Raw genomic sequence first — 23,353 nt, 5'->3', positions numbered from 1 at the left:
ACTTCACATGGTCCCAAAACATCACCCTACACAGTCAAAAAAGCTCACTAATGCCTCTTTCTGAGGAGGCTAAAGAGAGCTGAACTTTGCATAACCACACTAACGTCATTCTACAGATGAGCCATACAGAGAATCCTAGCAAGCTGTGTCATTGCTTGGTACAGAAGCTGCACTGCAGTGGACAGGAAGGCTCCACAACGGGAAGTCAAATCTGCCTGACACATCATTAGTGCCAGCCTACCTGCCATCAAGGACTTATATACAAAAAGGCGCCAGAAATGGGTCAATAATATCATGAAGGGACCCACAGACTGTGCTCATGGATTGTTTGCCCTTCTCCCAGTAGGGAGGAGGCTAGGTAGCATCCATACCAAGACCACCAGACTGAAAAACAGTTACTTTCCCCAAGCAGTAAGACTGATCGACTCCTCCACCCACCAGCTCCACCACTTTATTTCCCATCAATCACTTTAGGTACAGCCTAGCATCACTTTATGTATCAATATATACAAGCTATCTTATGTATTGATATTTATTGTGTGTTTCTTTTGTATTATTATTGTGTTCATTATATTTTGTGGGTTTTTTTGTGCTGCATCAGATCCAGAGTAATGATTACTTTGCTCTCTTTACACTTGTGTACAGGAAATAACTTTGAACAGTCTAGAATCTCTTGAGTGGGGGCAAGGAGTATCTGATCAAACTTCAATCACATCACATGAAACTTAAGGCAAACCACCAGGGTGATCTTGTTACAGAAGTTTATGTAATTGGTACATGTTAACAAAGTACAACCTAACTGTAGGTCCTGACATTTTGGAGGCTGATTTAAGGGATTTGAAGTTAATAAGAATCAAGGTAAAATCTATAAGCAGGATAGAATCCTGCATGGTGAACACCAGTTCCAATGTAGCTTAGAAGGTTACCAGAGGGGAGGGTCTACATTCATCCATATAACACCAATGTAGAATTAAGGTCCTGCTAGACTATGCTATAAATTAAAAGGAATGGTGTTCAAGTATGATCATTTAACTTTAGTTTGGAGATACCGCACAATAACATGCCTTTCTGGCTCAACGAGCCCACACCGTCCAACTATGAACATGTGACCAATTAACCTACTAACCCGTATGCCTTTGGAATGTGGGAGGAAACTAGAGCACCTGGAGAAAACCCAAGTGGTCACGGGGAGAACGTACAAACTCCTTCTCGACAGCGGTGGAAATCGAACCCTGGTCGCTGACGCTGTAAAGTGATGCGGTCACCATTGCGCTACTGTGCCGCCCCATGTCACAGACTTAACGTTGAGATGACCAATAAAGATTGCACCTGCAGCACATGTCATTTCTTAGGACAGTGGTAGGAAGAAACCACTGTTGGGACCACCACCTAAACCAGGTGGAGACCAAGATCCTAGAGAATATTATGGAACAAGCTGAGGACTGCGAAGTATGACCTAGAGCACTCAATTATTAATAATACAAAGTTCAAATCTAAAATTCCAAGTATCATAATTTTTTTTCCTTTCACTCCATTTATATTAAAGTACTTGTGCAGGACTCAAATGCTTTATATCATGGCATTGTGCAAAGGGGCTACAAGCACAAGACTAATGGTATCATTTGGAATCACAAAATTTTAACAGGTTACAATGCCACAAAAAACAGGCAAAAGTCAGCGAAGGCTTGAATCAGAAATTAGTTACATTTCACTCAGGTAATACATCTAGTGTTAAACAGACTGTGGAAACAAGTCAAGGAAGAAAATTAGAACAGCGGGAGCTATCAATAACTTCTCTGGTAGTAGTTGTCATGCTGTAAAGCAGAACTGCAGAGAGTGAACAACTGCAGCAAAAGCAGGAAGCTTGCGTCTTAAAATGGTGGATGTTAACCTCTTTACACTGGAACAAATCCAGAACATGGAACTCTGAACCTAGGGTATAATATTGCAGAAAACTGTTTAAAAGGGGCTTGGGAGTCCTCATGCAGAATTCCCTAAAGGTTAATTTGCAGGTTGAGTCAGTGGCAAGAAAGGCAAATGTGATGTTAGCATTCATTTCAAGAGGACAAGAATACAAAAGCAAGGATGTAATGTTGAGGCTTTATGAAGCACTGGTGAGACCTCACTTGGAGTATTGTGAGCAGTTTTGGGAAAGGATGTGTTCGCATTGGAGAGGGTTCAAAGACGGTTCACCAAAATAATTCCAGGATTGAAAAGCTTCATATACCAAAGGGTTGAATTTAAGATATGGCTCAGATTATTAATTTTGTCTCTTGGAATACAAATGGCTTAAACCATCCAATTAAACAGAAAAAGATTTTTTAAGTATTCCAAAGACTGAATGCTCATATTATTTTTGCACAAGAAACTCATGTGAGGAAAGAGGACTGTCAAAGTTTCTTTAGGTTTTGAAAGATTAACAGTGTCACTCGAACTCTCAGGCCAATGTGAAAGGAGTTCTAATTTTTAATAGATTCCTCAATTACATTAACTCATCAAGACATTGTTTCAGATCCGAGTGGTAGATTTTTGTTAATTACAGGGTTACTTTTTAATAAAGTTGCTATGGTCTATGTTTGTGCTCCAAACGTGGATTATCCCGAATTTTTTAAGCACCTATTCACTTTTTTCCTAATTTAAACGAGTATATGTTGATAATGAGTGGTGATTTTAGTTGTTGTTTAAATCTCTGATGGGTAGATCCATATCTAGTCAGACTTTACCGAATAAGTCGGCTATTCTTATCAACTCTTTCATGATTGACTCTGGAATTTCAGAAATTTGGAGATTTTTACACCCTAAGGATAAAGAGTTTTCATTATTCCTACATGTTTATCATTCTTATTCTCGAATTGACTACTTTTTTATTGACTCCCGTTTAATTCCATCTGTAATTGACTGTAATTATGACATTATTGCCATTTCTGATCATGTTCCAATGAAACTTTCAATCAAGTTAATGGATACTTCTCCTAGTATTAGACAATGGTGGTTTAATTCTAATCTGCTTCAAGACTCGGATTTTGTTAAGTTTATGAAGGAACAGATTGATCTCTTCTTTTCAACTAATATTATGGAAGAAATCTCCAACGGGACAGTATGGGACACTTTTAAGGCATATATCTGTGGACAGATTATTTCTTATTCTGTTGGTTTGAAAAAACGTATTAAGAATGAAACACATTTGTTGGTTGATAAAATTAAAGAAATTGATAAGAAATATTCTATTGCTCCTAGTGAGGAACTTTATAAACAGAGTCCAACTGCAAATGGAACATAGCTTACTATTAACATCCTCGATTGAAAATCAATTAATGAAAACTAAAAGTGAGTTTTATATACATAGTGACAAATCCAGTAAATTATTAGCTAATCCATTGAAAATTGCTTCAGTTAAACGTCAAATTATCAAGATTCGCAAACATGATGACACCTTGACAGTTAATTATGATGAGATAAACAAATCTTTTCAAGAATTTTATACCTCCTTATACCATTCTGAATTTCCTCACAATCTCAACACCATGCATGACTTTTTAAGGAAATTGAATTTTCCGAAATTATCACCCGAAGAATGTTTAACATTAGAAACTCCTATTATGGATGAAGAAATGACAGCTGTTATTTCCTCAATGAATTCTGGCAAAGCACCTGATCCAGATGCTTTTACAGTGGAATTCTTTAAGTTTTTTTTTCTTCTATTCTTTCTCCTTGGTTGTCTAGAGTTTTTAAAGAAGCAATCTGATTAGGTAAATTACCACAATCATTTTAAGGAGCTTCTATTTCTTTAATTCTTAAAAAGATTGTGCATCATACAGACCGATATCTCCCCTGAATATAGATTCTAAGATTTTTTCTAAAGTATTTGCAACCAGGTATTACCTCAAATCATCTCTGTGGACGAAACTGGACTTATTAAAAATTGTCATTCATCTTTTAATATTAGGAGGTTAATGAATATTGTTTGTACTCCTTCACTTAGTACTCCAGAATGTGTTATTTCTTTAGATGCTGAGAAAGCTTTTGACAGAGTTGAATGGTCATATTTATTTAGTGTGCTTGAGAAATTTAATTTTAGTCCGATATTTATACCTTGGATTAAATTGATATATCATACCCCTGTAGCTTCAGTTTTTACTAACAATCAAAGATCCCCCTTTTCTCACTTATCTCGGGGTACTAGGCAGGGATGTCCTCTTAGTACATTATTATTTGATATTGTCCTTGAACCTTTAGCATTTGCTATCCGAGACTCACCTAACATTTTTGGTATTACCTGTGGGAATGAAATCCATAAGTTATCATTATATGCAGATGATTTGTTATTATACATTTCTAATCCTGAGAAATCCATTCCCGCTATTTTATCTTTGTTGACTCAGTTTAGCAATTTTTCTGGTTATAAATTGAACCTTAATAAGAGTCAACTATTTCCCCTAAATATGCAGGTTCCAATTTATGGATGTTTACCATTTAAATTGGTTACTGACTTTTTTTTACATATTTAGGGGTTAAAATTACAAAAAAGCATAAGGATTTATTTAAGGCTAATCTTTTACCTTTAATTGATCAGACTAAACTTCTGTTTACTAAATGGTCACCAATGTCTCTGTCATTGATAGGTCAGATCAATGCTATCAAGATGATTATCTTACCTAAATTTTTATATTTATTTCAAGCGGTGCCAATTTTTATTCCGAAATCCTTTTTTGATAATGTTGATTCCAAAATGTCTTCATATATCTGGCAGAATAAAAATCCTAGGTTAGGTAAAAGATACTTACAGAAATTTAAGAAGGAGTGGGGTTTGGCATTGCCGAATTTTAGATTTTACTATTGGGAAATTAATATTTGATATTTAAAATTTTGGTTATGGGGCTTGGACATAACTTCAAATCCACAATGGGTAAATCTTGAATGTAATTCTTTACAAGGGTTTTCATTGGGTTCTATTTTAGGGACTTCGCTTCCCTTTACTCTTTCTAAATTGTATAAACAAATGGATAACCCAATAGTAGAACATACTTTACGTATATGGTTTCAATTTCGAAATTTTTTTGGGTTAAAGCAATTTATCCTAGCAAGTCCTATTATATTTAATTTCTTCTTTCAGCCCTCTATCATGGATCAAGCCTATTTGACTTGGGAAACAAAAGGTATAGTACGATTTTGTGATCTATTTTTGGATAACTGTTTCACGTCCTTTTGAACAATTATCTAATAAATATAACTTGCCTAGATCCCATTTTTTTAAAGATATTTACAGATGAGAAACGTTTTAAATACTGTTCTTACTACCTTCCCGAATTTATATTCAATGGATATTTTGAAAAAATTTTTAGATTTAAATCATTTTCAGAAAGGTGTAATAGTAACTATATATAATATAATTATGAAAATACATCCAGACGTATATAATAAAGTTAAGATTGATTGGGAAAGGGAATTTAAGATTATTTTACCAATTGAAAAATGGGAAAAAATTCTTCAATTAGTTAACTCATCCTCTATATGTGCTAAACATGCATTGATACAGTTTAAAGTAGTGCATAGGGCTCATATGTCTAAGGATAAATTAGCTCATTATTACTCTCATATAAATCCTGTATGCGATAGATGTCACTCTGAGATAGCTTCTTTAACTCATATGTTTTGGTCATGTTCTTTTTTGAAAAAATACTGGAAAGATATTTTCGATTATTATTTCAACTGTTCTAAATATTGATTTACAACCTCACCCTATTACCACAATTTTTGGGTGACCAATGATAGAACCAAGTCATTTAACCTCTTCAGCTCAGCGGATGATTGCATTTCTTACATTAATGGCTAGAAGATCCATTTTGCTGAATTGGAAAGAGATCAATCCTCCCACCACATTTCATTGGTTCTCTCAAACTATGTTGTGTTTTTAAATTTAGAAAAAATTAGAAGTGTTACTTATGATCCCTCTATTAAATTCGAAAAGACATGGAGGCCATTTATTCAACACTTCCATGTGATGTAATTTGACCTTTTCCAAACCTATTCTATTTCTTTTTAATATATGTTGAGAGGAGCGGAGTCGATGATACTAATGGTTCTTTTTTTTTGATGTTACATAACAGCCCATGTTTTTCTCTTTTTAGTTTAGTTGATTAGTATTGCTTAGGTTAATTTTTCTTTTGGGGTATATATTTTTTCCTTTTTCATGTTTTTTTTGTATATTATATTTGTATCCTGTACGATTGGGAGGTTTAATACCCGTGTGTCAACTGGGTTTATATTTAAATATCATCACAATAACTTTGTATCAATACTATGTTATGTTTATCATTAGGAAACTAATAAAAAGATTGAAAAAGAAAAGAATGAAAGTCTTGTCAAGTGAGGAGTGTTTGATGTCTCAGGGCCTCAAGTCATTGGAACTCAGAAGAATGACGGGTGACTTTACTGAAACCTATCAAATGTTAAAAGGCCTTGATAAGAGTGGATATGGAGAGGACATTTCCTTTGATGGGGCAGTCTAAGACTAGAGGACACAGCCTCAGAATACAGGCACATTTTTAGAATGGAGGTGAGGTGGGAACTTCTTTAGCCAGAGACTGATGAATCGGTGGATTAATCAGCTTTGCCACCGACAGCTGTGAAGGCCAAGTCATTGGGTATGTTAAAGGCAGAGGTTGATAGATTCTTGATGTCTGGGCATGAAGGGCTATGGGGAGAAGGCAGGAGATTGGGGCCGAGAGGGTAATTGGATCAGCCATGATGAAATGGTGGAGCAGACTCAATGGACCAAAATGCCTAATTATGCTCCTATATCTTATGGCCTTAGAAAGGAAGCAGGCCTTTAGTTTCAGCTTCATGCACATATGAATAAATAAAATATTACATTTGTACATGCAGTGCTTGATAGTGAATGTAGATTAGGTAAAAGGCCAGTGTTAATGGACACAGACAAGTTACAGTAAATGGAGAAACTCTGCACATGCCTAGCATGTGGGGAAAGAGAGGAATCCCTCGAATTACTGAAATTTTAAAACTGAACTAATTTGTACCATCTTCCATCTAAAGCAGATGGTTAATTGAATTCAAAAGCACAATTAAAATATTTGAGAACTAGCCCAGATCCTGGTGGCTGGGAGAAAAACAATGAACTACAAAATGAAGACCAACAGCAATTGTGACAGCCATGGTCAGTGTCACGTCAGGTAAAAAAGGAATGGAAGGCGTTTTTTTTATTACTTCCCATCAGCTCCAGATATATTGTTTACATGTTAGCTTTTTCAAAGTTACTGAACATCAACCAGAAATGGTAATTTATTTACTTTGCAGCAGATTGTCCAAGCACAAGACAAAAAGGGCCATATACTTCAATTGATGCAACTGAGACTGCAAGAAGCTATTGAGTGTAAACTACATTGTAAATACTACAAATGATGGGCGGCCCTGTGATGTCAGCCTCGGAGGCCAACGAGAACATCCTTCAGGAGGCTGAACCCATGGAAAGCATCTGGCACATACGGGGCTACTGGACGAGTACTAAAGACCTGGGCTGATGAACTGGCAGGATTGTTCACCAATATCTTTAATTTCTCGGTTCAACAGTCTGAGGTACCCACCTACTTCAAGCATGCTTCAATTATACTGGTGACTAAGAACTTGATGGCCTGCCTTAATGACCATTATCCAGTAGCATTTATCCACAGTGAAGAAGTTTTTTGACAGGTTGGTGATGAACCACATCAACTCCTGCCTAAGAAGAGACTTAGGTCTGCTCCAATTTGCCTATCAGTTCAAAAGGTCCACAGCAGATGCCATCTCATTGGTTCTTCACTTAGCCCTGGAATATCGGGACAGCAAAGACATATACATCAGGATACTCTCCTTTGACTACAGCTCAGCATTCAATACTATCATCCTCTCAAAACTAATCAACAAGCTTCAAGACGTAGGCCTCAAAACCTCCTTGTGCAACTGGATCCTCAATGTCCTTACTTGCAGGCCCCAATCAGTTTGGACTGGCAACAAAATGTCCTCCACAATCTTCATCAGCAGATGCATCACAACACTTAGCCCCTGCTCTACTCACTTCATACTTATGACATAATGCAAGGAAAGCACGGCAGCACCCCTACTTTCTTAAGAGTTTGCAATGATTTGGAATGTCATCTAAATCTCTGACAAACTTCTACAGATGTGTGGTGGAGAGCATGTTGACTGGTTGCATCACAGCCTGGTATGGAAGTATCAATGTCCTTTTAAAGAAAATGCAACAAGTAGTTGGTACAGCCAGTCCCTCATGGGGAAAACCCTCCCCACCAGTAAGCACATCTACACGGAGTGCTGCTGCAGGAAAGCAGCAGCCAACAAGGACTCCCACCATCCGGGCCATGACCTCTTCTCGCTATTGCCATCAGGAAGGTGTACAGGAGCCTCAACCATCAGGCTTTTGAACCAGAGGGCACAACTTCAAATGCCCCATCACTGAAATAGTCACACAACCTAGGGATTCATTTTCAAGGACTATTCCTCTCATGTTCACTATTTTTTTTCTTCTTTCTTGTTGTATTTGCAGTTCATTTTTGTTTCTGGACTCTGGTTGTCTATCCTGCTGGGTGTGGTCTTTCATTGCTTCTATTGTGTTTCTTGTACTTACTGTGATTGCCTGCAAGAAATGAATCTCAGGGTTGTATATAGTGGGACATACATACTTTGATGATAAATTTACTTTGAACTTTGCAATGGAAAAACACAACTAATATTTTCCTTGAAGATGAATTACACCAACATCAATATAGATGCAAACATAAAATTAAAGATGGCTCCATCTTTATTCAATCAAATTCAATTACCCAAATTAAATAGCTACATTAGACCCAGAGCAATTTTTTTTAAGGAAATGATGAGAAACAAGTAGTAATTTATTGAGAAAATTGTGCTTAGATTGCAAATATCGCCCAATTATAAAAAGATCCAGAAGGACTAATGGCTATAAAGAGAATAATTTGTACTAAGCAGTTACGATAATGTAGATATTTTAGAGGAACCAAAGAGTGCAATGTCTCTTCACAACTCGAAGTTTAACTCTTAAAACATTTGGAACAAAGATTATCAGCAGTTAAGCAAAAGGCATGTTGCAAAAGCACTGAACACTGATGTCCAAACCTTAATCTTTTACATTCAAAGTTGTTCAGACTGCAATTAACTGAAAGGCTGAGGGAGGAATCTGGAGAGTGGATGCATTGGGCAAGGTCAGAGGGACATGATCTTTGACTTAACAGACTTAAGGAATCATGTGGGTTACTTCATTTTGAGCAAAGTGAAGGCAATAGTGAACTGTCTCCTTGTGATGCCAGAAATAAGCAAAGGATGCCATGAAGTTAAACATGTTGCAATCACATACAAACACAAGAGATGCTGCAGATGCTGGAAATCTTTAGCAACACACACACACACACACACACACACACACACACACACACACACACACACACACACACACACTCACACACAATGTTGGAGGAATTTGACAAGAGTCGCACACGTATGTGTCTTACTTTAAACAGTTCAATTTCTCTGCAATGAGTCAACAAAGTAAAACTTTCCAGAACCATGCTCATGCAATTGAAACTAAAACAGGGAATACAGAATCAATTGTTTTCTAACCTCAACTGTGAATGAATACATGCTTGGGTGGGCTGTCGTTAGAAGTGTTTGTACACTACAGAGTATGTAATGCACAAAATTAGAGGTGTAAAAAAGAAAATGTTTTTTTAAAATCATATTGTGATAACAAAGTTACACTTCCCAGGAAACTACCACTTCTATATTTTTAAAAACAAGAAATAGCTGAGTACTGGATCATAGAATGAATGACAGTTGTGAAAGAAGGCAAATGTTAGAGGGAAAATAGCACTGGTAATGATGAGACAGAGGCAAGGCACAATGAGTGGGGCAAGAAGCATCACTAATATGCATGCCAACTGTAAATATCCATACAAACACGATGGATGGGTTTTTTGAAGCCTGTATTATTGGTCATGTGCTCTAGTAGGGTTCAGGTTTAAATACATTCTTAAGTGTCCATTGAACCTTCTCTCCAGATCCAGTTTACTCATGACCAGTTACAGGTTTAGAAAACTCCTGGTAATAACTGTTAGTTTACTAGGCAGGCAATAATTTAGGAGTAACAGACATGGGGAGTGTTATGATGTGGAAAGACCAACATGCATGAGGCATACTGAAAATAGACGGGCCTTACCAAAACATGGTTACACAAAGCGTCATCAGGCCTAGAACCTATACGGAGGTGAGGTCAGGGGTTAACTCAACCCTGCAATGAAAGGTCAGGAATGAAGATTGGCTAAGCTCAAAAGAAAAAAGCAGCACAACAATGTTAAATACAAATAAAACCAATATCGGCTCTGACACAAACAAAAAAAAATACAGATGTAATATAGTGCATAAAATAAATCAATTACACAGCACTGTAATTTTTGCCTTACAAAGCCATTTGGATCAGTTTTACTCTTGATTGCAAAATGCTACCTCTCATCCATGTGTGGCATCAGGAGGTAAATGCTACCTCCCACTATCTGATGTCAGGAAAAGGTTGATGTCTTCGTTTTCAGGGAAACATCATGAAACATTATTTTTTCACTGATATAATAAGCACTACTTTCTAGAATTAAAAATTAAAAGCAACAATATTGATTTAAATTAGTTCACCAATTGTGTAAACAGGAACGTCAGAAAATGTCTCATTGGCATCAATGAGTTAGAATGATTCCAAGGTGCCCAAGACGGCAATGGTTGACAGGAGGAAGATCAAGTCTATCTGCTTATGTTACAAGAACCCGCATAATCTCAGACAAAAGTCAAACTTGTACATCAACTCCTTAAAATTCCAGGTAATTTGGCAATTCTAGTGAATACTGAAGCCCTCTTCACATTGTTAGGACAGTACCATATGACAAATAGCAAAATTACTTCTAATTTGGACAAATACTATTTTGGCAACAAAGCTACAAATGGATGTCTGACTCTACTTGTGCCATAGTCAGTTGATCTGTTGGGTATTTCTTACAGTGTGGGATACCAATTTACAGTCTGAACACTTTACAAGGCAGAGGATAAATTGCATTCAACTCAAGTGCTGCACCTCCTTTGAATTGGCGGCACTGTCCATCTAGTTTGTATAATAAATGGCAAGTGAGGCCTGATAGCATGATTACATCTACCAGCCAGCCCGAGGGAAACCCTATAACAGGATATGCTGCAACTTTATAGGGGGTTACTATGCTGTCCATTATTTGCAGATTCATGTCACTGGACGGTTTTAAAATTAAACACTAGCAGAACTTGTAGCTTTCCTTAACTGAAGGAAAGTTTCTTCCCAGCCTCAAGTCCCCTGATCTCCTGGTTCTCCAAATATCAGGTGACCTTGGGTGCCCTGGCTTTAATGGCAGTCACCAGCTCATGTAGAACCTGCCCATGCTGAAAATGGAACCTGGACCACACTAATAGTGATTAAACAATAATATTTCATTAAAGAACTTTTTTGACACTATTGCTACTTGTTTTATATTTTACAGAAGGTATGTACCTACAATCTAGTTGGTAAACACTCAAATCAATCTGATACCAAACATTGTAATGAAACCGTCAGTTGTGCCAATTCCTGTTTCTGTTAACCCAGCTTCCATACCAATAAACATGATTGGCACCTATATTTTCACAGCTTAATCTTTTGATCAATGCCAAAATAATTTTAGAGCCAGAAAATCAACATACAATGCTTAAGTAAGCCACTCGGCCCCAATGCTTTCTCTGTCATTCATTATTGGTTCAACTTTAACCTTAAGCTTAGCCTTCTTTATTACCCAGCAACTTTTTACCGATTTGAGTAGATATCCACCACTCTTCCAGGAAGTTCAAAATGCATTTCAAACAAATCATGTCTTTCTGAACTCTAAATACAAGCCATTTCCTCAAGGTTGCCACCCACTTTTATACTGGAGAGCATTGGGAGAAGGCAACTAGATTTTGGCAGGTCAAGGCAGTATACCCAAACAAAGTACGTTCACTTGAGCAGAATACCAGCACTAAGAATCGTCAAATCCTTAGAAATCTGACACTGAAAGTGAGTTCATTTTTTTTCCACGTTAATTTCTTGCACTCAAAAGCAGAGTATTTTTGATCATGCCATTCTGAAATGTTTGAACTAAAGATCTCTCTCTCAAATTAGCTAGAAATTCCAATAACGTTTTATATTGTGAGTTGCTTGATAACAACTTCCAATTGAAGTGGCACTCATTAAATCACAAATCACTCGACTATTATAATTCAAGCGTTTTCTTCCATACCACACCAAAAAAAAAAAATCAGCATTTTAAAACACTTCATGAGAAATGCAATTCAACATATGCAGGTTTTTCCCTGCTGAGCCACCCAGATTATACAAGACTTCCTACAGATTTTATAAACAGTGCAAACTTGGCTTATTTAATTCCTCATATTTGACCTGTGATTAACCTGCAGAGCCAGAGACTTGATCAACTCCAAGTCACTTAAACTGCCACCCTCCCCTGCCATTTGAACAAAAATTATTGCATCATTCACAAACAAAAAAATGCCCAACACAAGCTTGCAAGATGACAAAATAATTTAAATGTTGGCATTAGAGTAAACTAATGCAGTAAACAGACCACACCCAACCGAAATACACTGTATACCCATGACTGTGTCACCACCCACAGCTCTAATCCACTAACTAAATTTGCTGACGACACAATATTGATTGGCCTAATCTCAAACAATAACGAGGTGGCCTACAGAGAAGAAGTCATCTCTCCGACGCAGTGGTGTCAAGAAAACAACCTCTCCCTCAATGTCGCAAAAACAAAGGAGCTGTTTGTGGATTACAGGAGGAATGGAGACGGGCTATCCCCTATTGATGTCAATGGATCTGGGGTTGAGAGGGTAAGTAACCATATAACCATAAATAGCTTTAAATTCCTCAGCATCCACATCACCAAGGACCTCACGTGGTCTGTACAGACTAGCTGTGCGATGAAGAAGGCACAACAGCACCTCTTTCACCTCAGATGGTTGAGGAAGTTTGGTATGGGCTCCCAATCCTTAAGAACTTTCTACAGGGGCACAATTGAGAGCATCCTGACTGGTTGCATCACTGCCTGGTATGGAAACTGTACCTCCCTTAACTGCAGGATTCTGCAGAGAGCGGTGCGGACAACCCAGCATATCTGTAGTTGTGGACTTCCCATGATTCAAGACATTTACAGAGACAGGTGTGAAAAAAGGGCTCGAAGGATCATTGGGGACCCAAGTCACTCCAACCATAATCTTTTCTAGCTGCTACCATCTGGGAAACGGTACTGCAGCATATAAGCCAGGACCAACAGACTCCGGGACAGCTTCTTCCACCAGGCCATCAAAGTGATTAACTCACGCTGATTTGAGTGTATTTCTATGTTACACTGACTGTTCTATTTATTATAAATTACTGTGATTGCACATTTAGATGGAGACATAACTTAAGATTTTTACTCCTTATGAACGTGAAGGATGATTAACAGATTAAAATTCACTTTTATTTAAAACTGCTTGGGTTGTACCACCAATAAAGATGTGCACAAAACTATAAACACCCATAAAGGCCAAAAGTGACTAGAAACCAAATATTTAAACTTTGCCCAAGTAATTCTAGATTTAAGCAGATCTTGGTATAAGCTTGCACCAGTGATTGCTCTGACAGAAACCAGCACTAAAAATCAAAATCTATCCACAATGATTTGATAGTGAAGGCTGGAGTGAAGACAAATGATCGTATGAACATGGTTCACCTAATTTTAGGTGAATCATGATCCAATGCTTTAAGGTAACCAGTTTCTGGTTGAGATAATGTCCTGTGAAATTTTATTATATTGAATTGGATTCTGTGCAATTAGTCAAAGACCCAACGTTACAAGCTTACAGCAATCCAAGTTTCTTTTCTTTGACATGAATCTCCATTTATACTTACCAAATGGATCTTTTCATTCACGCCCAAATTTGGTGCTCCCATTAGTGGTAAAGTTAGACTCAAAACTCACACCATCAGGTTCACAAACAGTTATTGCCACTCAACCATCAGGCTCTTGAACCAAAGGGTATAACTTCACATGATCCATCACTGAACTGTTTCTGCAACCTATGGACTCACTTTCAAGAACTCTTCGTCTCAAGTTGCCAATATTGATTGCTTATGAATCATTTCTTTTCTTTTGTATCTACGGTTTGGTGCCTTCTGCACATTGATTGTTTACCCACCCTGTTGTGTGTAGTCTTTCGTTGATTCTTGGATTTACTGAGTATGCCCATAAGATAACGAATCTCAAGCTTGTACATGTGTACTTTTATAATAACTTTATTTTGAACTATGAACAATCAACAGTTTTTATTCACCTTAAAACACATGACACGTCTCAGATCCAAGATGGGATAGACTCAGCTGGCTAAATTATTAGTAATCATATCCAATTGTCTCCTGAACAGAAGGCCAATAACAGTAATGCTGTTGGCTTGGTGTCACACTGGCTCAAACCAGTATGGAAAACAAGCTCATCTTGAAAGCATTACATTCTGGTGCTCATGGCTTGCTACTGTTTCATATTATGGATTTCAGTACTTACAAGCCCTCTTAGACCACAAGACATAAGAACAGAATTTGGACATTTGGCCCATTGAGTCTGCTCCACCACTCCATCATGGACAATTTATTATCACTCTTAACCTTATTCTGCCTTCCCCCCCATAACTGTTGACACCCTTACTAATCAAGAACCTATCAACTTCCACTTTAAATATACCCAATGACTTGGCCTTCACAGCCATCTGTGGCAATGAAATCCATAAATTCACCATTCGCTGGCTAAATGGATGCCCCTCTATTCTGAGGCTACGCACATCCTCGCCATGTCGACTCCATCTCGGTCTTTCAATATTCAATATGTTTCAATGAGATCTCCCAGTCTTCAAAACTCCAGCAAGTATAGGCCCAAAGCTATCAAACTCTCCTCATACTTTAACCATTTTTTATTTCAGACTATTCTTGTGAGCCTCCTCTGCATGCTGAGGGATGCCGCCACATCTTTTCTTCGATAAGGGGCCTAAAATTGCTCACAATTCTCCAAGTGTGTCCTGATCAATGCCTTATAAAGCATAGTGTTATTTCCTTGCTTTTATACTCTAATCTTCTTGAAAGTAAGGCAAATGCAATGCTAGCATTTATCGCTACACACTTAACTGCGTTAACCTTTAAGGAGTCCTGCACAAGGATTCCCAAGTCCCTTTGTACTTCTGACTTCTGAATTTTCCCCCTGCTTAGAGAATAGTGAAAGACTTTATTCCTTCAACCAAAGTGCACAGCCATACCTTTCGCTACACTATATTTCATCTGCCACTACTTTGCCTATTTTTGGAATCTAAGACCTTCTGCAGGCTCCCTGCTTCCTCAACACTACCTGTCCCTCCACCTCATTATGTATTATGCATGAATCTGGCCACAAAGTCATCAATTATATTACCCAAATCATTGATATACCATACAAAAAGTAGTTGTCTGAACACCATCCCCTGTGGAACCCCACTAGTCACTGGCAGCCAACTGGAAAAGGCCCCTTTTACCTTTTTTATTCTCAGAATTTGCCTCCTGCCAGTCAGCCAATCTTCTATCCACGTTTGTAACTTTCCTTTTATCTTGTTTAGCAGCCTTATGTGCAGCACCTTATAAAAGGCCTTCTGAAAGTCTAGGCAAAGAACATCCACCAACTCTCCTTTGTCTATCCTGCCTGTAATTTCCTTCGAGAATTCCAACAAATTCGCTAGGCAAGATTTCCACTTAAGGTTCCCATGCTGATGTTGGCCATTTTATTTGGCGCCTTCAAGCATCCTCATCTTTAGTAATGGACTCCAACATCTTTCCAAACACTGAAGTCAGGCTAACTAGCCTATAACTTCATTTTTTACCCCCTACCATCCCTTTGTGAAGAGTGAAGTGACATTTGTAATATTCCAGTCCTCCAAAACTACACCAGAATCTGGTGATTTTTGAAAGTTCACTACTAATGCCTCCATGATCTCTTCTGCTACTTCCTTCAGAGCCCTGTGGTATAGTTCATATGGTCCAGGTGACTTGTCTACCCTTCAGACCTTTCAGATTCCCCAACACCTTCTCCTTAGTAATAGCAACTACACTCACTTCTGCACTCTACAAATTCCTTCTTTGGGATCCAGCACCAATCCGAGTTCCCCAATCTACCTGCATATTGAAAACCTCTGTGATTATTACAACACTGCACTTTCGACATGCCTTTTCTATATTCCGCTGTAATTTATACCCCACACCCTGGTTACTGTTTAGATGTCTGTATACAACTATGATCAGGGTCTTTTTACCCTTGCAGTTTCTTAACTCTATCCACAGGAAGATGTAGAATCCTTATGTCACCTCTTTCTAAGGACCTGACTTTATTTTTTTTAAACCAACAGAGTCACCCCACCTTCTCTGCGTACCTGCCTGTCCTTCGATACAATAGATACTGCATTTGGATAAACTTTACAACTTAAATGAAGTGTTAAAAGCATTGCTGGCAAAAATGCTAACAGAATGCTAGTGAAGCAAAATCATGCCAGTTTCTACTTTAAAATTCATACAAGCAGTGCAAGGCAAGCACTAGGTTAATTACAAGTAAAATGGATGACCCTTGTGTACATTAAGAAAATGCAGAGTTAAGAACATTTTATGCTAAAGCAAAAAGCAAAGTAATGAGGGAATCTATGAAACAGCAGGTTGCCAACTAACACGGGACACTTTTAAGGACAGCCAAGCAGATCAAGGACCTACAGATCAATTCCCAATTTGAGGCAAAGGATAAACTTGAATTACCTTGACATTTCAGAGCATTATTGATTGGGAATGCAAAGGGAGTTTCTTACATGTGGTACCTTCTTTCCAAATATTGTGAATAATTAGAATGAACTGAAAAACTTGGAAAAGCCTCAGGATATTATACAGACACAAAATAATCTGCAGATGCTGGAAATCCACAGTAACACATACAAAATGCTGGAGGACCTCAGCAGGTCAGGCTGCATCAATGGAGAGGAATGAACAGTTGACATTTTGGGCCAAGACCCTTCTTCAGGACTGGAAAGGAAGGGGGAAGATGTCAGAAGAAGCTGGGGGGAGGGGAAGGAGTCCCAGCTAGAAGGTGATGGGTGAAGTCAGAAGCTGGGAGGTGATAGATGGGAATGGTAAAGGGCTGGGAAAGAAGGAAACTGATAGGAGGACAGTGGACTAAGGGAGGAGGTTGAGGAGAAGTGCCAGGGGAGGTGATAGACAAGAGAGAAGAGGCAAGAGGAGAGCCAGAGTAGGGAATTGAAGGTGGGGGAGGGAGGGGGCAATTACTTGGAGAAATCAATGTTTATGCCACCAGTTAGGAGGAATTTCTCCTCCAACTTGAGAGTAGCCTCATCGTGGCAGAGGTAGTAGTCATGGATCAACATGTCAAAATGTTTGCCCACTGGGAAAACCTGATTCTTGCAGATAGAGCGAAGGTGCTCGACAGAGTGGTTCCCCCATTCTAATGTTGGGTCTCACCAGTGTAGAAGAGGCTGCATCAGGTGTGCCAGATACAGTAGACAACCTCAACAGATTAGTCATCTCACCTGAAAGGACTATTTGCAGCCCTGAATAGGGGTGAGGGGGGAGGTGAATGGGCAGTTTTAGCACTTTTTTTGCTTGCAGATACAAGTGCCAGGAGGGAGAATGGTGCATTCATCCTTCCCCACAAAGGGGAATGGAGAGAGCGATTCCAGCGGGAAGTGGAGAGAGGGTGGAGGTAAAGATGTATTTGGTGGTAGAGTCGCATTTGAAGATGGAGAAAGTTGCAGAGAATGTGTTGAATGCGGAGGCTCAGGGGATGATAGGCGATGACAAGAGGAACTCTATCCTTATTAATGGAGATGGAGTGAAGATGAGGCACACCAAGGTTGGGGGGGGGAGGTGAGAAACAGACCATGTGATAGAACCTGGATAGTTCCACATAACCAACGAAAAAGCAGACGCAGCTGGGGCCCTTGCATGTGCCCTTGAGTTTGGGGAACGTGGGAGGAGCCAGAAGAAATTGTTGAGGGTGAATTCCAGTCTGGCCAGATGGAGGTGAACTGTTACCAAGAAAGAAATGGAGAGCTTTAAGGTCTTCTTGATGGAGGATTGTAGTGAATAAGGGCTGGACACCCATGGTGAATATGAGATGATCAGGACCTGGGAATTGCAAGTTGAGGAAATCAAGAGCATGTGACTTGTCAAGAATGTTCTATAGGTGGGAAGGGACTGAACCAAAGGAGATAGAATGGAGTTGAGGTAGGCAGACACTAATTCAGTGGGGCAGCAGCAAGAAGAACAATGGTCCTATCCAGGAAGTCAGGTTTATGGATCTTGATAGGAGGTGGCAACAAGCAATGCAGGGTAAGGGAACCATGAGATTGATGGCAGTGGAGATCTCCAGAGGTGAAAAGATCCAGAGGAGGGAGAAATCCAGAGGCAGGGTGTCCAAGAAGAAAGGGGGGGGGGGGTTGGAGATGGGGGGAAAGGATTATCAATGAGGGGCAAGGAATAATAAAGATCGTATTGAGCTTTGAATCTATATTTGTAGGACTGTGGAATAGCAATCAAAAGTGCAAAATCAAACCCAGATAAGTTATACTTTTCTACTGTGCTATATTAAATATAGTTTGTTAAGGCATCACCTTTGACTTGATTTAAAGGCATGTTCTGCCAATTAAATTATAAAATTGTTTTTCTGCTCTGCAGTGTAGAAAACAAAAGAGTTTATTCAGCATTTTCAACTTGCACTAGACAGGATCAAAATCTATTCACATATATGAGCAAATATTTAAGGAATTACTTTATCAGAAGCAAAATTTTCCATTAACTTGCCACATTCTCTTCAGTGCTTCATGAACTACAACTAAGTGCCTTGGCGATTGTAAACACGGAAGTTACGTAAAGTGGCTTTTCTCCAAACTCTATCCTGCATCATACTTGGTGTCCCTCAGCTTCTCACATGACATCAAACATCACGCATCTTGGAGATAACAGATGCAATTTACATAAATTACAACACAGTTTAAACTCATTTTGTACTCGGGGAAATTGCAAGAATTCAAACAAGCAATGAAGTTTATTAATAAAAAATCTATATTTTCAAAGCTATTCATTTCCAGAAGTTGTTTTATGAGTTAAATCCATGTGAGGACAGGCACCATTACAAAATGCAATAGTCAGTAGATACATATGTGAATGAATTTTACATCTTCAAATCATACTCCATCCACACAATTTGGGAAAAACATTGGAAAACTTAGACAATCAAGGATTTTTCATTCCTTACTTCCGTTTAGCTCTTGCCAGAAAGACTTGCCCACTAACTGCTCTTGGGAAGCTTTAACTATCTAACTTTGCACACATCTATTGTCTCCAGAAACTTGATGAACGGAGACAATTTTGCATAGCTTGAACAGAGCTAAGTCACATACTTTAGATACTCACTTCTGGACTGATTTTGTCAACTATCCTTTTGCAGTATTTTAACTATTGGTTAAAGACAAAACAAAATGGTTAACGTTTGATGAGAACTTAAACTTTGATGAGTTAACATACCGTTTCTCTTCCTCCAGTTGTTCTTTAGTCAATGTTTTTTCATAGCTGCTACGTTGAACCTTGCCTGGACGATACTCATCAACTAGGTCATCTAGAAAAAGAAACAAGGCTCCAAAGTATACAGAGTCCAAAATATTCAAAGTCAGGGCAGTACATCATAATCAGGTAAATCAAATAAACCTTCTGTTCAAAATATGATTTGGGCAATCTAAATATCACACAAGTTTTCAAGGCTCCAAGTGGTCCAGATGTCACTTAATGGATTTTTGACATTGATTGTACATTTCCTCATATTTAGAGCAATCCTCCAACCATTGTATCACTTATTCAATGCTAATAAAGCCTGGTCTCAATAGTACATTGTTCCCAGACTAAAAATAAGTTAGCCACACAATCCACTTTGAATTGAAAACGCCAGCAATACTCCAGGCTGACAAATCTTTTCCATGTACTGCACACTTCCAGCATACAGCATTCCGCTAAGAAAAGCACACTGGCTCCTTTTAAGAGCAAAAAGGACTTGCTTGAACCTCCTTGGGAAAAACTTCCCACAGAGTAATAAATTGCTGAGAGCAAACCAAATTGAGGCAAATTGTACAAAATGCTCCTTAGTATGTCATTTCGCATTTCATTTCAGTTTAAGGTCAAGGCACACATTTAATCAGTTTCAAACTAACAGAAAATCCATTTCAATTCACATGGTTCAGAACTGCAGCTGCCTATCCTGATGCCAAATACCATAAATATCACAAGAATTCCAGATTCTGCAAATAACTTTAATATTTCTACCTCCATGTTTAAATTTGGCTTGTGTCAAATCTGATGGCTGGTGTAAACATTGAAGTATTCAGCTAATTTCTCTGAAGTTGTCTGCAAACAAAATTTCACTTTCCTTACTCATACCCACACACTTTATTTTTAATTGTTTAACAAATATTTGGACATCTATTTTTGTTTTTGTCATTTTTTTAAAACCCGACAAGCAGGTTCAGAGCAAGCAACAGGCAGTGGGGAAATAAAAAAAGTTACAGATTACGTATTACTTTTAATAGCACAGTGAAGCTGCTGGGATAAAGAGGTTCAGTCTGCATCACCCATTCAAGAAACGGATTTCCAAGTCAAATGTTAGCTGCAGAACACTACCGAGACCCTTGTTATCGCACATCTTAACACTACAGAGGTCAAGAGAGCTCAAAACTAATTTTAGGTCTTGACTGAAGCTGCAATCAGAACAGTGTTATACAGAGTTTAAAATATGAAAATCAATTTAGGTGATCATTTGGCAAAGTATTAAAGAGGTCAATAAATAATTATGTCCAAAGCTCCCAAAAATGTATGCAAATTCTCAGTTTCCCCTCTTTACCCCCCCCCCCCACTTCCCTAATGATCTGAGGCATGGCTGACAAGGTCAGCTTTTACCACCTCTCTTCATCTTCACCCAAAGGATGGCAATGTTGCAATATCAAGCATGGTCACTATCTTTTGGATTAACTCTTTGTGACAAGGTCAGGGGCCAAGCGATCTTGGCTAAAACTAAAATGGGTATCAAATAGCAGATTAACCAAGTACACAAAATGGCATTGCCAGTTACGTCTTTCATTAGTTAATAGAATAGTAAGATTAGGAATAAAAGCTGGTCTATATTCTACTGTTTATGGTATACTATGCCTCATGACTAGCGAATTGAGCTGCCAAGTCCAGTACAAGTATTACAGTGCCACACAACTATTTTAATGTCACACACAAAATCTGGAGGAATTTAGCAGACCAGGTAGCAGCAATGAAAAAGAGTGCAATTGACATTTTGAGCCGACACCCTTCAGCAGGACTGGAGGGCAAAAAAAGATGAGGAGTAGAGTTAAAAGCATTAATGTCACACTACAGCGTCAAGGACAATGATCTCCAAAGAAAAATTCTGCAGTGGTTGCTAACAATGCTATCATGGAAAGATCCATCTGCTACAGGAACACAAGAACACTCAACATGGTTTATCCTTGGTCACCTTTTACCTGCAAAATAAAAGCAACAGCACGTCTAGCTGCCACATCCATGGGACTCAGTTTATATGTTGCTATCAAGCTAACCTCTATGGATCAAATTCTTCCACATTGTGTTCTAGATAGTGTCAGTCTGTTCCCAAGTGTTCAATACCAGCAACTGGGTGGAGAATCAAGTGTCCTTTCCCAAGTTTCACTTTCACTTGATGCAAATAAACACATGCTTGAGCTTTAATGACCTGAAGGCTATTCTCCATTTGCCGTTATCACCACCTTGCTGGTGGACAGGATGTGCCTGGAGACTAATGGAAGATTAATACAGCATCTGTAACATATGAATACAATTTTCAGGCCATTGCTCAACAGGTTTCAGACAGTTTCCCCCGCTTAGGCGCCATTGCGCCCGATCTTTGAGGCAAGGTTACTCAGACATGTTACGTTTTGCTTAGCGTAATGTAGGGTAATCCATCCAATTGTTTCTATGCAACAGTTAAGACCCTGTGACTTCGGCCATTTCAGAAAGCAGTTGAATATTAACTACAATTTTGCTTATCATAGATCAATTTAGTTGAATAGGTAAATTTATGAATAATATAGCAGTGGGGAAATATTCTATTAACATAGAATTTTAGTGAATTGATTGATTTTAAATGTACCAGTACTGCATTTGATGCTAGTATTCAATTGGACTCCATGCCAGGATAAAAATCTGTCCCTGTTACAAACAGCACTGGAGCAGGATATTGAATTGAAGTTCTGTTCCATGTCATTCCAAGGCTCAAATTGCCACCTGTGGGAAGGTTTATTGAAATTGCAATGAGGGCTTGAACATCTACTTTGCAAAATGACGGAGAACCAAGTTCCTATGCTGCTTTATGGTTAATTATCTTTACTGCCTGCCAGCAAGCTCCAAATTAAGTCATATACCCAAGAATAGTTATTCCAAACTGATTTGCAGCTCATAAATGCTGGAGCTGGAGCTGGATGAACTAGGTACAGTTTTGGTCACCAAATTATAGGAAAGATGTCAACAAAATAGAGAGCGTACAGAGAAGATTTACTAGAATGTTACCTGGGTTTCATTACCTAAGTTACAGAGAAAGGTTGAACAAGTTGGGTCTTTATTCTTTGGAATGTAGAAGGTTGAGGGGGGACTTGATAGAGGTATTTTAAAATTATGAGGGGGATAGATAGAGTTGACGTGGTTAGGCTTTTCCCATTGAGAGTGGGGGAGATTCAAACAAGAGGACTTGAGTTGAGAGTTAAAGGGCAAAAGCTTAGGGGTAACATGAGGAGGAACTTCTTTACTCAGAGAGTGGTGGCTGTGTGGAATGAGCTTCCAGCAGAAGTGGTTGAGGCAGGTTCGATGTTGTCGTTTAAAGTTAAACTGGACTGCTACATGGACAGGAAAGGCATGGGGAGTTATGGGCTGAGTGCAGGTCGGTAGGACCAGGTGAGAGTAAGAGTTTGGCACGGACTAGACGGGCCGAGATGGCCTGTTTCTGTGCTGTAATTGTTATATGGTTAAATGTGGGATAATCTGCGCTTGGTTGCAAATAATTATGTCAACATCAACTCTCAATTTATACTTGGCATCAGTTTTAACCCAACTGAATACTATCAATGATTGAGAAAGCATAAAGCTTTG

At 38.6% G+C, this 23,353-nt stretch overlaps 1 protein-coding gene across 4 annotated transcripts in view; it reads right to left on the bottom strand.

The window, feature by feature from the left end:
- The window catches only part of LOC140187084 (uncharacterized), a 116,899-nt gene that overhangs the window by 19,947 nt on the left and 73,599 nt on the right, over nucleotides 1-23,353 (bottom strand). For 2 of the 4 annotated variants that reach the window (XR_011882999.1, XM_072242021.1), the window contains exons 3-4: nucleotides 19,709-19,799; nucleotides 10,244-10,315 (exon numbers count right to left, since the gene is read on the bottom strand). Coding sequence is in view for 3 of the 4 variants with exons in the window: in XM_072242021.1 (XP_072098122.1) it covers nucleotides 10,282-10,315; nucleotides 19,709-19,799 (125 nt within the window). In the remaining variant the exon portion in view is untranslated. The remainder of the gene's footprint in view (nucleotides 1-10,243; nucleotides 10,316-19,708; nucleotides 19,800-23,353) is intronic. The other 2 variants (XM_072242020.1, XM_072242022.1) reach the window with 1 other exon arrangement.

This window comes from Mobula birostris, chromosome 24 (genome assembly GCF_030028105.1).
Source record: "Mobula birostris isolate sMobBir1 chromosome 24, sMobBir1.hap1, whole genome shotgun sequence".
Lineage (NCBI taxonomy): Eukaryota > Metazoa > Chordata > Chondrichthyes > Myliobatiformes > Myliobatidae > Mobula > Mobula birostris.
Note: the sequence above shows the minus strand (reverse complement) of the source record. Positions and strands in the feature narration are given on the sequence as shown.